Source organism: Canis lupus, chromosome X, assembly GCF_048164855.1.
Source record: "Canis lupus baileyi chromosome X, mCanLup2.hap1, whole genome shotgun sequence".
In the NCBI taxonomy this organism is placed as follows: domain Eukaryota; kingdom Metazoa; phylum Chordata; class Mammalia; order Carnivora; family Canidae; genus Canis; species Canis lupus.
In genome coordinates, this window is record NC_132876.1 from 120,376,245 (window position 1) to 120,396,317 (window position 20,073).

A 20,073-nucleotide genomic window follows, 5' to 3' on the forward strand; every position below is an offset into this window, starting at 1 on the left:
ACTTAGAAGTTAGGGGAATTCTACAATGGATTACTGTTTGCCATGTCTTGCTCATGAAATCTGTTTCAAGATTTTCCTTCCCTGTAGCTTTAAGTTAATACTTAAAAGTGAGCATCCTTTATGGTAAATGATGCTCGTTCGGAGGGACATAATTTTTTTGTTTTCTTTCTTGAGCCAGATGTTCCTTGTCTTTCAGAGTTTATGACTTGCAATTGTGAAGAATTGTCTGCTAATTCCCACTACCATTCTAGAAGAGCAAAGTTCTGTGGGTGCTTTAAGTGGATAGCCAGCCAAATGCAGATTGTTCTTTTTAACTTTCAGCCTGCAGTCCCAATTTGCTTAGCTCTGCTCATGCTGATTCTGTGCTGAAACACACACTCTGGGTTCCCTCTTTTTAGAGTCTGAACATTCTTCTTTCTAACAGACAGAAAGACAGTTCTAACATCTGGATTTACTTTCCCTAAGCATAGGATACCTCTCCTAAGGTCTTCTAAAAGTCCACTTCTGTTCAGGCTTGTCTTTTATCCCTTATACCCTTTCTTATGATTCTTCACCATCTGGTTTGGTTGCCTCTTAATTAGGTTAATGACTTATTAACCCTGGTAAGGGTGAAACATTCATTTGCATTGAAATTCTCCTCATTGCTAATATGTGTGTGTGTGTGTACGCACACGCGTGCATTAATCCTATACAGTAGAATGATCTAAAAAAATTAAATTTTAAGATTAAGGATGAATTACTCTATGTCAGATATGCAGTATGTGCACCATGTGGTAGGATGAGAAGAGGGTACCCAAATCATGACACACAGCTGCAGTACTCAAAATGATTACATGATTACTACATTGAAACGAGTCCTTGTATACATGTTGGCGTACAGAAGTAGTATGGAAAACTTTTTTTAAAGATTTATTTATTGGGGCACCTGGGTGGCTCAGTCAATTAAGTTAAGTGTCTGCCTCAGCTCAGGGCATGATCCTAGGGTCCTGAGATCGAGTCCTTCGTTGGGCTCCCTGCTCAGTGGGGAGCCTGCTTCTCCCTCTCCCTCTGCCCCTGTTCCTTTGCTCTCTCTTGCTCACTGTCTCTTAAATAAATAAATAAAATTTTAAAAAAACATAAAGATTCATTTATTTTGAGAGAGAGAGAACATGAGAGCATGGGAGCAGGAAAAGGGACAGAGGAGAGAATCTTTCAGGCCAACTCCTGGCTAAGTGAGAAGCCCAATGTGGGGCTTGATCCCATGACCCATGAGATCATGACCTGAGCTAAAATCAACAGTTAGAAATTTAGCCACCTAAGCCATTGAGTGCCCCTGAAAGATTTTTTTTCCCAAGTTTTTATTTATTTAATCTTTACACCCAACTTGGAACTAAACCTCCTGACCTCCAGATCAAGAGTCATAAGCTCTTCCAACTGACCCAGCCAGGCACAACTGGAAGATTCTTTTTTTTTTTTTTTAAGGCTTCAGAAACGAGACTAGGGGAAGTGTTCATGCATCGTTGGGAGTGGTGGTTAAATGAACGCTCTGTGGAACAGCATGGTTGGTGAAGAAGAAGGGATGATCACTTGGGAGAACATGGGGCACATGCTAATGCAACATTCATTCATCAGAAGCATCTTCTAAATCCAGGGTGATAAATAGTGTGAGCTAAGACCACATCCCAGCCTGCAGACAGAGGCATGTTGGCCTACCCGAGCAGGGTGCAGTGACTCCTGTGGTGGCCCAAAGACACTGATGATCTCTGAGTATGGGAGCAGAAAGGCATCGTCATTTTACCAAAGGAAACTAAGCCTGAAGTCGTGAAGTGAGAACCAGGAAAGACTTAAGTAACCGTGTGAGAGATAATTATAATTCTCAGAAGGCAGGAGAGGGGTGTGGATTAAAGTAGTAGCACAGAAAAGAGAAATCATTGGGTTTCCTCTTTCATTCATGCTACATGAGTCCCTCAGATCTCGCCACTCTCGCTGAAAATATAAGTCTTCAAAATCTGGATGAAATAACCTTTTAAAGACTTCCCTCTCTCTCTTTTTTTAAAGCATACACAAATTAGTCTTTGTTATTTCATACCTTTTTTTTGGCATGAATATTTTAGGAATACCTTTTTTTTGCTCAAGTGAGTTATTAAAGTCTTTAGGAATTTTTAGTAAATATCACTGGCTTTAATTATGAATTAATTAGGGTCAAACTTGTGAAGACTTGTTCAAAGCACTGAAAAGCTGCAAAGACTCCACAGAACTGCCTGAGAACTAGCTTCTGGGAGGAGCCAAAACCCAGAGCTATCAGGGAATGTTGGGCCTTTCTAGCTGCTGTGGCTCAAAGAGAGAAGCAGCTCATAGCACACAATTAGGCATAGACGTGGGTGGAGCCCTTGCCCTGCCTTCAGGGCAGATGTCCACCAGCAGGACTGCCCAAGGTCTGGAGTGCCACAGGAGGTGCTCCTGTCTTCCGGTGGGAGCCTCCCGGAAAGGCAAATCAGCTGAACCTCGCCCCAGCCTCAGCCCCACAGACAAGGCTGCCTTGGCCTAAGGAGAGGACAGGAGGAAGAAAGTGGTGAACAACATGTCCTCGCAGAAGTGTGGTCTAGATCAGATGTGTTCGCTCTGGTAGGACATCCGGGCCGGAACTGTAGACATTGTGTATAAAAATACCCAGCTGGGAGCCATGAGACTCAGGGGTGGCATTTGCGTGGTGCTGCCCTGGAGGTAGTAGAGCTCTGGGGGGTGATGGACATTCCAGAAGCCTGGAAGGTGCTCACGAGGAGAAGAACAGACGCAAAGATGTGCTAGAGATGGAGGGTAAGGAGACAAGGGCTATCAGATTCTCCCAGAACTGGCCCCAGGCCACGATCCACAGGGAAGGGAATGGAAGGAAGGGTCCTCAGGACAAAGCATTCTAGGAGGAGGGAAACCAGGAAGAAGAGGGTCGGGAACCTTGCTAAGTCCCGGTGGGAGGGAGCTCTCAGGGGAGCCAGCAGCAGCGGGGCCATGGCTCCGGCTGCCTTCTAGGACCCGAGGAGGTCACCGATGCCAGCCACGCGACGAGAGGGGGCAGCCGGAAAATCCACGGGCTCCTGTGAGCCCACCGTGGAGGACACGGAGGCCAAGCCCGTGAGCCAGACCCGAGGGCCACAAGCTGACAAGTGGCCGCACAGACAGCAGTGCCCGAGAGCCCTGGGGAAGAAGGGAGCTTTAGAGCGGGACGAGGGGAAGAGCAGCAGTGAATAGACGTGGCCTGGGGGAGCCCCGTCTGGCTGTTGAACCCTGAAATACGGCGGCAGAAAGCTCCGCGTTGAGGGCACGTGTTGGGAAGAGCTGTTCACGAGATGCACCTGGATATGTTAAGAGCCAAATAAGAGGGACAGCAACTTACCTTGCGGAAAGCTTCCTTACATTCCAACTGGAAGTAACTTTTACTAGGAGGCATTCCGTAAGAGCCTCCCCGGGGACCGGTGCATGGGAGACTGCAGGCGGGTGGAGCGGGCCCTGTGCCGGGGACTTCTGTCTCAAGACTTCCCGGAAGGGCTCTTTACGCTCAGGACATTATGGAAGCCACAAAAGAATGACAAGAAATGGGTTTGCACGTGTGTGAGATTTCCAAGGGCACAATGTATGCTTTTAATTTCAGCACAAGTTCCATGAAAGGCCTAAGACTCTTAGGTAACTCTCCATCATGTTCTTTCCTTCTTCCTCCTTCCTTCCTGCTTTGTGTTCATCCTGACTCTGTTTCTTCTCTCCCCTTCCTTCCCTTTCTTTTCTTGCTTCCTCCTTCCCTTCCTTCCATCTACCTTCTTTGCATTCTTCCTCTTTCCTCCCTCCCTCCCTTCTACTACAATAGAACGCAGTTGAGCTGAGTCCCCAGCATCAGCAGAAGGCACATGTCTCCGACCCCACAATGAGATGGAAGGGAGCTGGCGTGTGCCTGGTTGCCGCTGCAGACCCAGGCATTTCTCACTCGGTGGCCCCACTGCAAGTGCAGATGGCAAAGTCCTCAGTGGAAATAAGCATGCCCCCCACAAATGACACACCTGCCTCTCAGAACATGTTGTCACAGCCCTGTCACAACCCCTCCCGCAGCAGGACCCTCAGCCCTCAAGTCTGCCGGCAGGGGTGAGCTCTGGCCCCGAAGAAAGCTGAATCCTTATCCCAAGCCTCCATCCCAGTGATGGGCAGCTTCTCTTTGCTCTCAGGAATCCCCAATAACGGCTGCCTACTTCCTCTGGCTTCCCCAAGTTGCCGGCTGTTTCCAAATCTGCCAGCCTCGTCATCCATAGTTTCATGAGTAAACACAATAGATTTTGGATACTACTGAAATGTTTCCTTCTGGCCTTTTTTTTTTTTTTTTTTTTTTTTTTTATTCATGAGAGACACAGAGAGAGAGGCAGAGACACAGGCAGAGGGAAAGGCAGGCTACATGCAGGGAGCCCAACGTGGGACTCGATCCCGGGACTCTAGGATCATGCCCTGGGCCGAAGGCAGGCAGTACACCACTGAGCCACCCAGGGATCCCCATGCTTCTGGCCTTTCAGTCTTGTGTCTATCGCTGCAAATTGACTTTAGCACTCACCTCCCCACACCCTGAATAGCAGAGTCTTCATTTGCTCCCATCCCTGACTCTCTGGCACTGCTGGGTAACCCGTCTGTTGTGAAGCAGCTCTGGTGGCTTCCATTCCTCTTGAAGTCTATGGGGGTATGTTCACCATCACTTTCTTCCCCAAAGTTTGAACACATCGCCTCAATTCCCAGAACATCCAGCTGAAACAAGCAAAGCCAAACAACCAGTTAAATGATACAAATGGCTTTTTCCTTTTCAGTCTACAAAGTATCTTCACATTTTGTAGAGTTCTTCCTATTACAAATTACAAAGTGATCACAATATCTAATATATTTGTTATGTATTTCTTTACAACCTTGCACACAATGCCTATTGGTTGAGTAACCCAATTAATAGAGAAGAGAATGAGAAAGAGTAGATTTATATTACTTGTAAAATTCACTAATCCGAGGTCAGTAAAATTCCATTTAATACAAAGCTTAAGAACTCAAATAGATCTAAATATATTATTAATGAAATCACATCTTCTTTTATCTACTCAATAAAGCATGAGCAGATTTATTTTTATTGTATTTCTATTCATTTATTCAAGAAGTATTTATTAAAATGCTAGGCCCTGAGTAGGCTAATAAGCAAGACGGACAAGATCCCTGTTCTCACAGAACTTACATTTTCTGTGATGTTTGGGTAGAATTTCAGGTGATAAAAAAAATATATAAGGAAAGGAAAACAAATCTCTCCAACAGCAGAATTACAAGAAACAACTTCATCTCTAACACAGTGGTTCTCAATGGGCAGTGATTCCCTGTAGGGAACATGGACAATGCTTGGAGTCATTTTTGGAGTGATAGCTGGAGGGCTACTATTGCATCTAGTAGATGGAGACCAGAGGTGCTGTTCAATGTCCTGCGATGCACAGGACACCCCCACTACAGGGAAATATCCAGACACAAATGTTGATAGGGCTGAGATCCAGAAACTGTGCTCTGACACTACAATTATGATTACATGCATCATATTCTTTTATACATATTTGATCTCACAGATAGGCACACGTAAGACATTTTTGCTGCTGCTTTGGAATTCCAATAGTATTTTTAAGGTTAAAAATTACTCTTTTTTTCAAAGAAGAAAAGGCTTAAACCTTTCATTTTTTTTTCTTAAGCATACACAATAATCCAATTTCCTTTCACAAAATGCCTTCTTAAGGAAGGACTGTAACTTTCAAAATCCCAGAGCACTGACCACCACCATTATCCAACTGAAGACTGACCAATCCCAAGAAACTGCATTTTTTAGGAAAAATATTAATCTGATGGAGAAATCTAATGGTTCTGCATTTGTGACTTTTGAAAGCAGGAGAAAGTCTTGGAAGATTCCAAGCTCTCAGCTGCAGTGTTATCTTAAATCCAGTAAAATTGCAATCTCCTGTCCATTCCAGGCTTATTTATGTAGCCAAATGAGACGATTATCAGAGTAGGGTATCAAGAGAAATGTTGCTTTCTTGACGGTCCTGCCGAACATAAATTCCATATTCATCACTCTCTGCAAAATAGAATTAAATAGAATTAAATGTACTAAATCTCAAGGATTTGATGGCAATGGAATTATATTCATTTTTATTCAGTTGCCAATGAAACTGTGAAACTTACCTAGTGCTCTGGACAATGCCATCATCCTTCAGGGCCTCTACTAAAGGACAGTCTAACCATGTGAACCTCTCTCTTCTCCATCACTTCCCCCTCCTGCCCCAACCTCACCACCTGCAGGAGCTCCACTGACATCATCTTTGTCTTCCTAAACTGCCTTCTCTCTTTGGCTGTTTTTTTTTTTTTTTTTTTAAATGGACAAGTGTCTGCAACTAGTGCTGTGTCTTAAGGAAGCAACTCATTACAGTGCTGTATATTCATAGCATTTTTACGTTTCCTTCTATCCTTTTTATATCTTTAATTACATTTAAGCATTTGAGGAATCCATTATGTATCATAATCAAACATCATCTTGCCTTGCTTCTATTCCTCTTTTAAATCTAGATTTCTAAAACGACTGTTGTATTTTTATCTGCTTAACCCCATCCTCTCTGGTTTTTGTGGACACAGATATTTCCGTGGTGTGTTGTGAATTCCTGCACAACCCAGGGACGTGACTTGCCTGGAAAACCATATCTGTTCTATGACAGAAAACACAGGAGAATACAGTCATGAGAGCTTGGACTTTGTGGATAGACAAGACTGAATTCTCACCCTCTCTCAGCTTCTTATAAGTCACTTAATCTCCAGAACCAAAATAGATTCATCAAATGAATACAGGACTTATTTTGAAATTGTTATGAGAATTACATATGTGGGAATGATGGCAGCTCAACACATATTTGTTACCTCTGCTGCAAAAATAATGTGTGCAGGCTGCTCTTCAAAGCAGGAACACCTACTAGACCAGACCTGGTTTCTTCTTTTCCCTGATTCCAAAATACCTACCTTTGCAGATTTTTCAATGGAAAATGCCATCTGGGCAGCTGGGAGCCAAAATGCTAACCAATGGTCTCCTCCACTGCAGAAATCAATCAGATACACACATCTCACTCTTGAACTTACCTTGGGGTAAGAAGGGTAGGGTTTAAAGGTTTAAAATTCCTTAAATAAAAAAGAATTTGTAATAGAGGAGGTTTTTGTGAGCTTGCAAAAGTCTAAAGCCTTCCTTTGTTTGAAAAATACTGTACACGGAATTGTCACAAAAAGAAAGCATAGTTACATTCTTTTAGGAAAGGAAACATCTTCAGGTGTTACTTACCCATAAACCAGTTACAATCAAGGCAGCCCAGGTGGCTCAGTGGTTTAGCACCACCTTCAGCCCAGGGCATGATAATGGAGACCCGGGATTGAGTCCCACGTCAGGCTCCCTGCATGGAACCTACTTCTCTCCCTCTGCCTGTGTCTCTACCTCTCTTTCTCTCTGTGTGTCTCATGAATAAATAAATAAAATCTTAAAAAAAAAAAGAAACTAGTTACAATCACTCAGAATACATATAACACACATTCCTAGGAGTAAAAGTGAGTGTAAACTTACCTAGGTGGAAAGATTCTTACAAAAGCCAAAGACATTAAAAGCACATTTTTTCCCTTAAAAAAAAATTCTCACATTTCAGAAATGGAGATACCATATAATCTGTGCATTTTCTTGCATTACATTGAGGTGGGTATTAGCAATAAGTGTTGAGAAAAATATACCTGTAGAATCTTCTTGATTCGCACTTTCAATCTGCAGTCTTGTGTTGCTGTATCAGTCTGTATCATATCCAACACCATGTGCTAAAACAGAAGCAGAGTAAAAAACAGGACTTTTCTCTGCTGAAGAGAACATTCTTCTGAAGCTTGGCAGCATTGCTACCAGTCAAGACTTTTCCATATAATATAATGGAATAAATCAATAGATTTATTATGGTCATTTGTCAAAATTTTACATTGAAATAATGATACTCCATAATATAATCAAGACAGCATGCTGATAGGAACTAAACATGAAAATTTTTTAATATTTTAAAATGGTATAAATAGTTTTGGCAGGAATGAATGTTTTGAAACAACAAAATTAGTTATGTATATATGTACACGGAAAGGGGAGCTTTACACAGCTCCACATAAAATAATGAAATTATTGATTAAATGAGGAAATTCAGTGATGGCTACAGGAAGTCATTATCAAGAAGTCTTTCTGCTAATTTCACATGTGTGCCTCATTTTGTTAACTGACTAAAATGAAATAATGAAACAAAAAGCAAAATAATTAGGCTCTCATCCTTCTATTTCAATCTAGCTGTGACATGGATGTGAGCCAGGAATGACAATAAAGAATGGGTAGGCCTCATGCTGTTTCCAATGAAGCTCTAAAACCTTGAGCTTGCAAAACTGAAATAATGTCACCTTTTACACAGCGGACACTCTGAGCTTGGCATGCTGGGTTTGAAAGCAGTTACAGAACAGCTGCATTGCACAAATGGTGACCCCCTCCCCGAGGACCATTTTTTGACTTGGTCACCTGTCACTATGTTGCCTTGTGGACAACACTTTCTCATTCTCACAACCAAGAGGCCCATGGGCTTTTGGGCAAATATTTGAATTGTAAGCGAGTGAATCTAAGTGCAAAATCATAAACAATGGAAACTTACAGATCTTCAGCTCTGGAGTTCACAAGTCCATATGGGTTTCACAGATGGCAGCAAGGCTGCGGTCCTTTCTGGAGGCTCTACAGCAGAGCATGTTTTCTTGTCTTCTACAGCTTAGAAAGGTTGATCACATTCTTTGGCTTGTGGACTCTTTCCTCTTCAAAGCCAACAATGACCCAGTGAGTCCTACCACCTCATGAGGTATCACCTCATTCGAACACTGCTCTGCCTCCCATTTCCACATTTAAGTACCCTTAGGATTACACTGGTGGCCTAGGATAATCCTCTTATTTTAAAGTCTACTAATTAGCAGGCTTAATTCCATCTGCAGCTTTAATTCTCCGTTGACATCTAAAAATGTGGTCACACATTTTGGGAATTATGAGACAGACAGACATCTTTGTGGGAAAGCGCATTATTACAAGGTAGCAATCATCTACTTCCTGTTACTTCACACATCTAAAATTGAAGTACACAGAATGAATGAGATTGAGAATTAAGGAATAAGATTTAGAATTTACTCCGAAAACCACACCATTCTGTTTTATTTTTATTTATTTATTTATTTTTTTTACCATTCTGTTTTAAAACTATGCTCCTGTGTTCTGTATATCTAATTGTGGTATGTATTTCCAATGATAATGTTGTAAAATGGAATCTTCTGTGTGCCTTTTGCAGAAACATTCTAAATGTGCAAACATGGAAATCTTGTGCATTTACTTTTAAACCTCTAAGCAGGGGCACCTGGGTGGCTCAGTGGTTAAGCATCTGCCTTCAGCTCAGGCTGTGATCCTGGGGTCCTTGGATTGAATCCCGCATCAGGAATCCGCATCTCGGGGCCTACTTCTCCCTCTGCCTATGTTTCTGCCTCTCTGTGTCTCTCATGAATAAATAAATAAATAAAATCTTAAAAAAATAAATCTCTAAGCATATAAATATTAACACATTCATTTGCCAGGTGAAATACATAAATACAACAAAACAAGGCATGTCACAGCATGACAATCTCTAAGGTGAAGCACATGACATAGTAATATGGAAACCAGGATTTGAAGTAAGCTGTACACCCAACATGGGGCTTGAATTCACGACCCCAAGATCAAGAGTTGCATGCTCTACCAAAAGAGCCAGCCACGTGCTCCCTGGAAACCATGATTTGATGAAACACTTAAAAACATATTGAATGGAAATTACTTACCCAATGACTTAAACAATAAATATGTCTATCAATGTGTTTTCCTATTTAGTTCTCTGTTTTTCAAATGGCTCCCATCCATTTCCTTCCAAAATCAGTACATACTGAATGATGACCTCATTTTGTGTTTTGGTGGTTATACTTCTTTTAATCACGCTCAGAAAGGTTATTGAGAAGTACTTTTCTCTATTTTTCATAATCTGAAGTTGATTTAAGTAATTCTGTTTGTCTTTTTTTTTAGAAATATATATAGAAAATTAATGTTCCAAGTCTTTAACCAATGCATCTGCACAAAAAGAAGTTTTATAAAAAAGCAACGAAGTTTGATTTGCTGAAATGTTTGATACTAAAATATGTCAAGGACAAAATTTGAAAGCACTCATCAATTAAGATAAAATGTCAATGGAGCTATTATAGTCATGAATATTTATGAGGTGAATGACAAAGCATCCAAATATATTTGAAATGTACTTACAAAATGTGTTTTAAAATGCAAAGACACTAAATTGTTTGGGGAAACTTTTTTTTGTTTTGTTTTGTTTTGTTTTTTGTTTGGGGAAACTTTAACACACTTTTCCAGTCTTTTGACAGGATAAGTCAAAAGAAATAAATCAATGAAAATGTAGAGATGTGTACAATATGATCAATAATGTTCATTAATAGATGCAAATTAAACCGTGAGTCCTAGGAGCAGCAAATGCTCTTTCTGTTTTGGCAAATGGTATGCACATTGATTCACCAAGAGGATCATACGATAGGTAATAAAGACTACTATATTAACTTAAAAAAAATCTGAAAATATTGTTGAGTGCAACACACACACATACACATACACACAATTTGCTAACAATATGGTAATAACACTACCCTCTCACCTCAACAGCAGCAGGAAACCCTAGGATTAGACAACCTCCCTCACCAAAAAAAAAAAAGTTTGAAATCTCTTATAGAGAACACCTATAACCCATCAAAATTTGCCCCTCCACATACTCCCTATCATATTACCTTCAGGTATTTTCTTCAAAACACTTGCCTGAAATATTTTTACAAAAATAGCGTTGGGGACGCCTGGGTGGCTCAGTGGTTGAACGTCTACCTTTGGCTCAGGGCGTGATCCTGGGTCCGGGTATCAAGTCCCACTTCGGGCTCCCCGTGAAGAGCCTGCTTCTCTCTCTGTCTATGTCTCTGCCTCTCTCTGTGTCTCTCATGAATAAATAAATAAAATCTTTAAAAAAAGATTCAGGATGCCTGTGTGGCTTGAGTCTATTAAGCATCTGCCTTCAGCTCCGGTCTTGGGATCAAGTTCCACAGCAGGCTCCCTGCTCAGCAGAGTGCTTCTGCTTCTGTCTCTGTCCCTCTGCCTATTCTCTCTGTCTCTCTCTCTCAAATAAATAAATAAAATCTTAAAAAAAAAATAGATTCTATTATTTAGAACAGTTTTAGGTTCACAGTTAAGGTGAGCAGAAATCACAGACATCCCCCTGCCCCCCTAAGTGCACAGCCTATCCTACTATCCAAATCTCACGCAAGATGTTAACATCCACAAACCTACACTGACACATCATTATCACCCAGAGTCCATGCTTTACATTAGGGTTCATTCTTGGGCTTATGCATCCTGTGGGTTTGGGCAAATGTATAATGACGTGTATCACTGTTACAGGGTACAGAATAGATTTGCTGTGCTAAAAACCCTCTGTACTCAGCTTATTCATCGCCCCCCCCCCCCCCCCCCGCCAATTCCCTGGCAACCACTGATTTTTTTACTGTCTCTGTAGTTTTGCCTTTTCCAGAAAGTCAGAATTGGAATCACGCAGTATGTAGACTTTTCAGACTGGCTTCTTTCACTTAGTGATATGCACTACAGGTTCCATCCGTGGCTTTCCATGGCCTGATAGCTCATTTCTTTCTAGCACTGAATGATGTTCTGCTTTGGAGGTACAACCGTTTATGTATCCATTCGCCCACTGAAGGACACCTTGCTTGCTTCCAGATATTGGCAATGATGTTATAAACACCCATGCGCAGGTTTTTTGTGTGGATATAAGATTTTGCATCCTTTGGTTAGTAAATAGCAAAGAGCACCATTGCTGGATCTTATGGTAAAAGTAAGTTTAGTTTTTAACAAACTGCCAAACTGTCTTCCAAGGTGACCTTATCATTTTGTGTTCCCATAACCTGCATATGAGAGCTCCTGATTTTCAACATCCTCACCAGCAATTTGTGTTGTCAGCATTTTGCATTTTCACCATTCCAACATTTGTGTATCTCATTCAAATTTGTGATTCCCTAATAACATATGATGTGGAACTTCTCTTTATCGACGTGTTTGCCATAAGTGTACCTTTATGGTGAGGCGTCTGCCCAGATACCTTGACTATTTTTAAATTGAGTTATTTTCTTATTGTTGAACGTTAAGACTTCTTTGTATATTTTGGATAACAACAGCCCTTCATCAGATCTGTCTTCTGCAAATATATTTTTAAAATATTTTTAATTTTTTCATTTGAGAGAGAAAGAGAAAGAACAAGTGGGAAAGAGGCAGAGGGAGAAGCAGACTCCCCGCTGAGCTGGGAGCCTCATGTGGGGCTCAATCCCAGAACCTGGAGATCACAACCCAAGCCAAAGGCAGATGCCTAGCCATCCAGCCATCCTGCAAATAGTTCTTCTAGACTGTGTTTTCTCTTCCCATTGCCACGATGGTATCTTTTGTAGAGCAGACCTTTTTGATTTTAATGCAATATTGGCTATCAGTTATTTTTTTCATGGATTATATCTAAAATGTCATTACCAAACCCCAGATCATCTAGATTTTCTCCTGTGTTATCATCTAGATGTCTATGGTTTCCTCATTTTACATTTATCTCTGTGATGCACTTGAGTTAATTTTTTAAGGAGTATAATGTCTGGGGTGCCCAGCTGGCTCCATTGGTAGATTGTGTGACTCTTAATCTCAAAGTTGTGAATATGAGCCCCATGGTGGGTGTGGAGATTATTTAAAAATAAAATCTTAAAAAAAAACATTAAAAAATAAAGGGTATATAAGGTCTATGGTCTAGATTTATTTTAAAAGATTTTTATTTTTATTTATTTATTTATATTTTTATTTATTAATTTTTAAAAATATTTTATTTATTTATTCATAAGAGACAGAGAGAGAGAGAGAGAGGCAGAGACACAGGCAGAGGGAGAAGCAGGCACCATGCAGGGAGCCCAATGTGGGACTCGATCCCGGGACCCCAAGATCATGCCCTGGACCAAAGGCAGGCGCTAAACCACTGAGCCACCCAGAGATCCCCTACTTATTTTTTTTTAATTTATTTATTTATTCATGAGAGAGAGAGAGCGGCAGAGACACAGACAGAGGGAAAAGCAGGCTCCATGCAAGGAGCCCGATGCAGAACTTGATCCCGGCACTCCGGGATCATGCCCTGAGCCAAAGACAGACACCCAACTGCTGAGCCACCCAGGTGTCCCAAAAGAGTTTTATTTTTAAGTAATCTCTACAGCCAGCATGGGGCTCGCATTTACAAACCCGGGGACCAAGTGTTGCAGGCTCTCAGACTGAGCCAGCCAGAGACCCCTAGATTAATTTTTTTGCATGTGGATGTCCAGTTGCTCCAGCACCATTTGTTGAAAAGATGATCTGTTCACCATCATATTTCCTTAGTTCCTTTGTCAAAGATCAGCTGACTATATTTGTGTGGGTCTGTTTCTCAGCTGCCTGCTCTGTTCCCTTTGCCCGTTTGTCTGTTCTTTTGCCACACTGTCTTGATGATGAAGTATCTTTTTATTCACGTGCTTGCATACTATACACTGGCTCCTCTCTCCACCTTCTCTGTCTTATTCAACAATGCATCAATAAATAAATGTTTTGAAATACATATACTGGATTGGTTGGGTTAAAGAGGAAAATAGCATGTCAACTACATTCACCTATCATCTCACTTAGTCATAATATGACTGGGACGAGAGGGACAGGCAGGACGTTGGCCAGTAGGGGTGCTGGTGACCAGAAATGGCTGAATATTGAACTGGATGGATTTCAGTTCAGTCAAAGGCATTCTTAGAGGCAAGTTCCTAGTCATCAAAGTTTTCCACAGTGAGCGAACAAGCAAAACCCACAGTACATCTGGGAGTCATTCAACTTAATTAGTTAAAAAGGGAAAATGAGGGGCAGCCGGGTGGTTGAGCGGTTTAGCGCTGCCTTCAACCCAGAGCCTGATCCTGGAGACCCGGGATCGAGTCCCACGTCGGGCTCCCTGCATGGAGCCTGCTTCTCCCTCTGCCTGTGTCTCTGCCTCTCTCTCTCCCTCTGTGTGTGTGTGTGTGTGTCTCATGAGTAAATAAAATCTTTTTAAAAATTAAAAAAAAAAGGCAAAATGAAAGTGAACAATACAGCAAACTAAATACAGATTAAGATGACAACTAATGAGTTAGGAAAAATGTAAATCTACAGAAGAAAAATACAATGGGCAAATTAACAGAAAGAGGACAGTTGAAGAAGTAACCTATTTTTTCTGCTCTTAGATTAAAAGGCAAAAATAAACAAGGAAAATGAATAATTATGTCAGATTGAATTAACTGCTACATATCAAATGGTGTGGCTCCAGGTCTATTTATTAAATAGCTGATTTTTCACAATTTAATTCATCTAATGCTATGTTATTTAAAACTAGTTTTTCTAAGGCAATTGATTGCTTTTGAACATACTCGATTCATCAAATTTTCCAAAATCAGTTTTAAGGAAAATTGTTCTTAAATATAGTCAATGAATTGGAGGTAATTTGAAATAATTTTTCCTATTAATTCCTTCTCAAACAGGATTGCTTATGCGAACTACAGAATATAAACAGTGATTTTAGTGAACATCCTCTTAAATCTAGTATTAATATAGGTGCACAGAAGAAAAGTCATTACCAGGGCACCTGCCTCACTCATCATTGGAGTGTGCAACTCTTCATTTTAGGGTTGTAGGTTTGAGCCCCACATTGGGTGTAGACATTACTTAAAAATGCAATCTTCAGAAAAAAATTCATGACTCTTAGGGCTTAATTCTCTCAAAGAATCTGGGTTGAAAAGGGCTATATGGACTCACTTTTTGTGAATATATTACTTATCCCTACTGCATTCAAATGAAGTCATAGTAAAACTGCAGAACTTTACATCTCTGAAAATGTACCATTATAATATGGTCAGGCATTTTTTATCAGAGTTAACTATTGCATTTTCAAGAGAGTTCTGTATTTAAAATCTTTCCCTTTGGCTCAGGGCGTGATCCCGGGGTCCAGGATGGAGTCCCACATCTGGCTCCTTGCAGGGAGCTTGTTTCTCTCTCTGCCTGTGTCTCTGCCTCCTTCTGTCTCTCTCTGTGTCTCCTCATGAATGAATAAAATCATTTTAAAAAATGAATAAAACCTTTCCAGTCCTTTTATCTAACAATTGTAAATATCGTCAGATAAATGTACAAGAGGCCTATTGAGCGATTTAGAAATAATTTCTTTATAATCATAAAAAACCCTGAAACCAGCTAACATATAACAAGAGATGCTTATAAAACACTGTTGACCTGATGCATATATAATGAGGTGAAAACCACTCACGTTCACAATCGCCTCGTCATCCCTGTGGGGGCAGGTGTGACTATCTCTGGCTTCCCACAAAAGGTTTGGGAGGAGGAAGCCATTCATAGCGGATAAAAGACAGGTGCTGATTGTTACAAAGCAGAGGCAGAAACTGAGGATTTGAATTCCATGCTCCATAGTTGCATCTCCAACTTCATCACTCTACGATCAAACTGAGAAGCAGCAAACAGCACATGATTAAGACTCTATGTAAGGCCAATGTAGGCAGCCAATGTCTGCGCACAAAAGCACATGAAACATCTTTGCAGAGACGTATTTTTTTAATTTTTATTTTTTTGCAGAGACTTATCAAATGCCACACACTTTTGTCTGATGACTGTCCCACATTAGACTACATGTGCAGTCTAATTTTACTACTATAAACATGTTTGTTTAATATTTGTTTAATATCATAAAAAGAAAATAATGATTACCGATAAGCCTCAAGAAATTAGTCTTTAATTAGTAAAAGAGACAAAATTCTGTAAAAGATGATGAAAACGCAGGAGGCTGGAGAAAAAAAGGCAGTAGAAGGAAATTAACAAAACTAGATCTTGGGGATCCCTGGGTGGCGCAGCGGTTTGGCGCCTGCCTTTGGCCCAGGGCGCGATCCTGGAGACCCGGGATCGAATCCCACATCAGGCTCCCGGTGCATGGAGCCTGCTTCTCCCTCTGCCTGTTGTGTCTCTGCCTCTCTCTCTCTCTGTATGACTATCATAAATAAATAAAAAAATGTTTAAAAAAAAAAAAAGATGATGAAAAGGCAGGAGGCTGGAGAAAAAAAGGCAGTAGAAGGAAATTAACAAAACTAGATCTTGGGGATTCCTGGGTGGCGCAGCGGTTTGGCGCCTGCCTTTGGCCCAGGGCACGATCCTGGAGACCCAGGATTGAATCCCACGTCGGGCTCCCGGTGCATGGAGCCTGCTTCTCCCTCTGCCTGTGTCTCTGCCTCTCTCTCTCTCTCTCTGTGTGACTATCATAAATAAATATTTTTAAAAATTAAAAAAAAAACTAGATCTGAGACGGATGCCTGGGTGGCTCAGTGGTTGGGAGTCTGCCTTTGGCTCAGGGCATGATCCCAGGGTTCTGGGATGAGTCCTGCATCAGGCTCCCCTGCTTCTCCCTCTGCCTGTATCTCTGCCTCTCTCTGTGTATCTCTATGAATAAATAAAATCTTAAAAAAAAAAAAAACTAGACCTGAGAAACTGAATATGGCAGACACACAGAAAGGCAGTTAAGGATTTATAAGACAATGTTATGCACAGATCTGCACAGATACACTGGAAAATGTTAGAGAAGTTGAGAATAATCCTTTGAAAATATAAATTACTGAAATTAAACTGAGCATTCTAGACAAACTTGGAAATCTGTGTAAATCAATAAAAGAAAGGAAAAGAAAGTAAAAAGTGAAACAAAAATCAGGAAATGATAGTGAAGATTCTGAGGGCACACAGATTTACTGATGAATTTATTCAAGCTTACACAACAGAATGATATCATTAACACACACACAGATGTTGGAAATCCATTGTATTATCACACGCTTGCATGATTCTGATAGGAATATGTGAGGAATACAGGGCAGAAGAGAGCATATTATATATTAGTACATTCAACTCTGAAAAATGTCCTTTTAAATCTTGGGCAGACAGCAAAAATTTACAAGAGCTACAAATGGGGCCACTCTAATTTGCAGGAGAGAGAATGCAGGAAAGACAAGGCAGGCCAGTAAGCGGAACTCGGCTGCTGTTCTCATTGCTTGGCCAAACCCTAGTCCTCTTTGCATGCACTGCATTGCGCATTCTGAACCTACACTTATGCAGCAGAAGAGAAAAACTTGCAACCTGGCAAAATGGGGTCTTTAAACCCAGGACCATTAGCCTCCAGGGGGCTTTCTTGAGTTCATCCACTTACCCGCATACCCAGAACACTCTCATCAAAATTGGTTTCATACTAAAGCCATCCAGGTGGTTTAAAAGAATGCTGATGTTTGGACCCCATCCCAGAATATTCTGATGGAATTGGCGTTGAGTATGGCCTGAGCATCTAGATTTTTTTAATCTTCCTGGTCAGATCCAGTGTGCAAATCTGAAAACAAGTGGCTTAGAAAACACTGAGAAATCGGGGCGCCTGGGTGGCTCAGTTGGTTAAGCATCGACTCTTGATTTCAGCCCGTGAACTCGGGGTCCTGAGATCAAGTCCCACTTGGGCTCTGCGCTGAGCACCGAGTCTACTTGGGATTCTCCCTCTCTGCCCCTCCCCAACTTGCACGTGTACATGTATGCTCTCTCTCTTTCAAATAAATAAATAGATTTTAAAAAAGAAATCACCAAGAGATCTTGTGGATTTTGGTTCCTTTGGTGCCGGAGAGGTTGGTGGTAGCTCAATAACTCTCAGGCCGTGACTGCTGGTCTGCAGGCCACACTCTGAATGACAGGGATCTAAGAGGATCTTACCTTCTCTTTTCTCCTCAATGTCCAACATCTGTCCAATGTCCAGGAACTTCTCCACATTCTTGCTTGCAGTTCATGACCTTCCTATTTCATGGGGAAAGTGTGAAGCCTCGATAGAGAGATTACAACAGCTCTGCCTCACTCTACCCACCTACCCACCTGATTCCCACACATTTCATCCTTCCCTCTGTGACTGCAGGGCAACCCGGGGCCCATCTGCTTGTATCATAAGTCCTAAGTCAGCGTGGACTTCTCTATGACTTCCACAATCCTCCCTCCCATCTGTGTCATTATTAGGTGGTCACACTGAACTGGATCAATTAAATGAGCAGCAGGTGATTACTCTGCTGTCAAACCCCACCCCTGCCAAAAGGAACAGAAAAAAAATAATCTTCTTATCCCCATTTCCTTTGTCAGCAACTGCCCACATTGTGTTCTCCTGCTGGTAAAACACCTTCAAAAAAATTGGTTTATTATGACATATTCAGATCTCTACCTTACATTTTTCTTTAACACAAGGTGTCTGCACACCTCTCCAATGAAAATGGGTCTTTTTGAGGTCACCAGTGACCTCTCAGCTGCAGCATGCAATGTCAAACCCGTCCTCAGCCACCTGGACTTACCAATCATTTTTAAAATTTTGATTCTAGTTAGTTAACATATGGTGTTATATTAGTTTCAGGTGTATGACAGGGTGATTCAACACCTCCATACAGTACCTGGTGCTCATCACAAATGCACTCCTTAAACCCCATCACCTTCTTCACCCATACCCCCCTCCCCAGACTTCCTGCATCCTTTGACACAGTCCTCACTGTCTGCACCTTGGAATCCTTTTCTCATGTGGACACTTCACTCTCCTGTTGTATCCCTCCGTAGAATGCAGAATGACTACCATAGTAGATTTAGCTAACACCTCCATCACTTCACAAAATTACCACGTTTCTTTTTTTTTAAGTAGGCTTTATGCCCAACATGGGGCTTGAACTCATCACCCTGACATGAAGAATCACATGCTCTACCGACTGAGCCAGCCAAGCACCCCTAGTGGTTATTACATTCAAGACCTACTATCTCAGCAAATCTTGTTTTTTTTTAAATTTGTTTATTTATTTATTTTATAAATTTATTTTTTATTGGTGTTCAATTTGCCAACATATAGAATAACACCCAGTGCTCATCCCGTCAAGTGCCCACCTCAGTCCCGTCACCCAGTCACCCCCACCCTCTGCCACCTCCCCTTCCACCACCCCTAGTTCGTTTCCCAGAGTTAGGAGTCTTTCATGTTCTGTCTCCCTTTCTGATATTTCCCACTCATTTTTTCTCCTTTCCCCTTTATTCCCTTTCACTATTTTTTATTTTTTAAACATTTTATTTTATTTTATTTTTTATATGATAGTCACACACACAGAGAGAGAGAGAGGCAGAGACACAGGCAGAGGGAGAAGCAGGCTCCATGCACTGGGAGCCCGACGTGGGATTCGATTCCGGGTCTCCAGGATCGCGCCCTGGGCCAAAGGCAGGCGCTAAACCGCTGCGCCACCCAGGGATCCCTCACTATTTTTTATATTCCCCAAATGAATGAGAACATACAATGTTTGTCCTTCTCCGATTGACTTACTTCACTCAGCATAATACCCTCCAGTTCCATCCACGTCGAAGCAAATGGTGGGTATTTGTCGTTTCTAATGGCTGAGGAATATTCCATTGTATACATAGACCACATCTTCTTTATCCATTCATCTGTCGATGGACACCGAGGCTCCTTCCACAGTTTGGCTATCGTCGACACTGCTGCTATAAACATCGGGGTGCAGATACTTCAGCAAATCTTAAGTATATATTGCAATGATGTTAACTACAGTCAGCATGCTGCGCATTAGATCTCCAGAACTTACTCATCTTATTACTGGAAGTTTATGCCCTTTGACCAACATCTTTCCCTTCCCCCCCTCACCTAAGTGCCCAGAAACCACCTCTTATTTTTTGTTTCTCACAGTTTGGCTTCTTCAGACACCACAGGTAAGTGAGATCATATGATATTGGTCCTTCTCTGTCTGACTTATGTCAACCAATAGAATGTCCTC

At 41.4% G+C, this 20,073-nt stretch overlaps 2 protein-coding genes across 20 annotated transcripts in view; one reads left to right on the top strand and one right to left on the bottom strand.

Annotated features, from left to right (window-relative positions):
- The window catches only part of PNPLA4 (patatin like domain 4, phospholipase and triacylglycerol lipase), a 181,827-nt gene that overhangs the window by 44,116 nt on the left and 117,638 nt on the right, over window positions 1-20,073 (top strand). Inside the window, exon 7 of one of the 6 annotated variants that reach the window (XM_072816095.1) lies at window positions 6,652-7,245. The exons of the other annotated variants lie outside the window; for them this stretch is intronic. Coding sequence (XP_072672196.1) covers window positions 6,652-6,756 — 105 coding nt within the window. The 3' untranslated portion in view covers window positions 6,757-7,245. Of the gene's footprint in view, window positions 1-6,651; window positions 7,246-20,073 lie in introns of those variants that run through there. 6 annotated transcript variants of the gene reach the window in all.
- On the bottom strand, window positions 1,433-20,064 carry LOC140627660 (uncharacterized). Of its 14 annotated transcripts, none has more exons than XR_012026302.1 (9): window positions 19,963-20,064; window positions 19,608-19,783; window positions 17,990-18,070; window positions 15,513-15,706; window positions 8,718-8,871; window positions 7,780-7,860; window positions 7,030-7,102; window positions 3,371-6,097; window positions 1,433-2,783 (listed from the first exon to the last, which is right to left on the bottom strand). XR_012026302.1 is itself a non-coding variant. In XM_072816103.1 (9 exons), exons 6-9 carry the CDS (start codon window positions 7,855-7,857, stop codon window positions 2,332-2,334), a joined length of 612 nt encoding a protein of 203 aa, XP_072672204.1. In that variant the 5' UTR covers window positions 7,858-7,860; window positions 8,718-8,871; window positions 15,513-15,706; window positions 17,990-18,070; window positions 19,608-19,783; window positions 19,963-20,064; the 3' UTR covers window positions 1,433-2,331. The 14 variants fall into 14 exon arrangements, 11 of the variants coding, with proteins under 11 accessions (XP_072672204.1, XP_072672213.1, XP_072672206.1 ...); XM_072816103.1 differs by lacking the exon at window positions 7,030-7,102 and having other exon boundaries at window positions 1,433-2,523; window positions 3,371-3,524; window positions 4,565-4,752; XM_072816112.1 differs by lacking the exon at window positions 7,030-7,102 and having other exon boundaries at window positions 1,433-2,523; window positions 3,371-3,524; window positions 4,565-5,357.

Bases quoted from the DNA above. Each gene is read 5' to 3' on its own strand.
- LOC140627660 (XM_072816101.1), bottom strand. From the start codon at position 5,389: ATGACTCCAAGCATTGTCCATGTTCCCTACAGGGAATCACTGCCCATT. The intron at 4,753-5,221 runs GTAAGTTCTGTG...TGCTTGTTTCAG, and splicing joins ACCCAAACATCACAGAAAAT to CTGGATGTTCTGGGAATTGA. The intron at 2,524-3,370 runs GTAAGTTGCTGT...TCCTCTCCTTAG, and splicing joins GTAAGGAAGCTTTCCGCAAG to GCCAAGGCAGCCTTGTCTGT.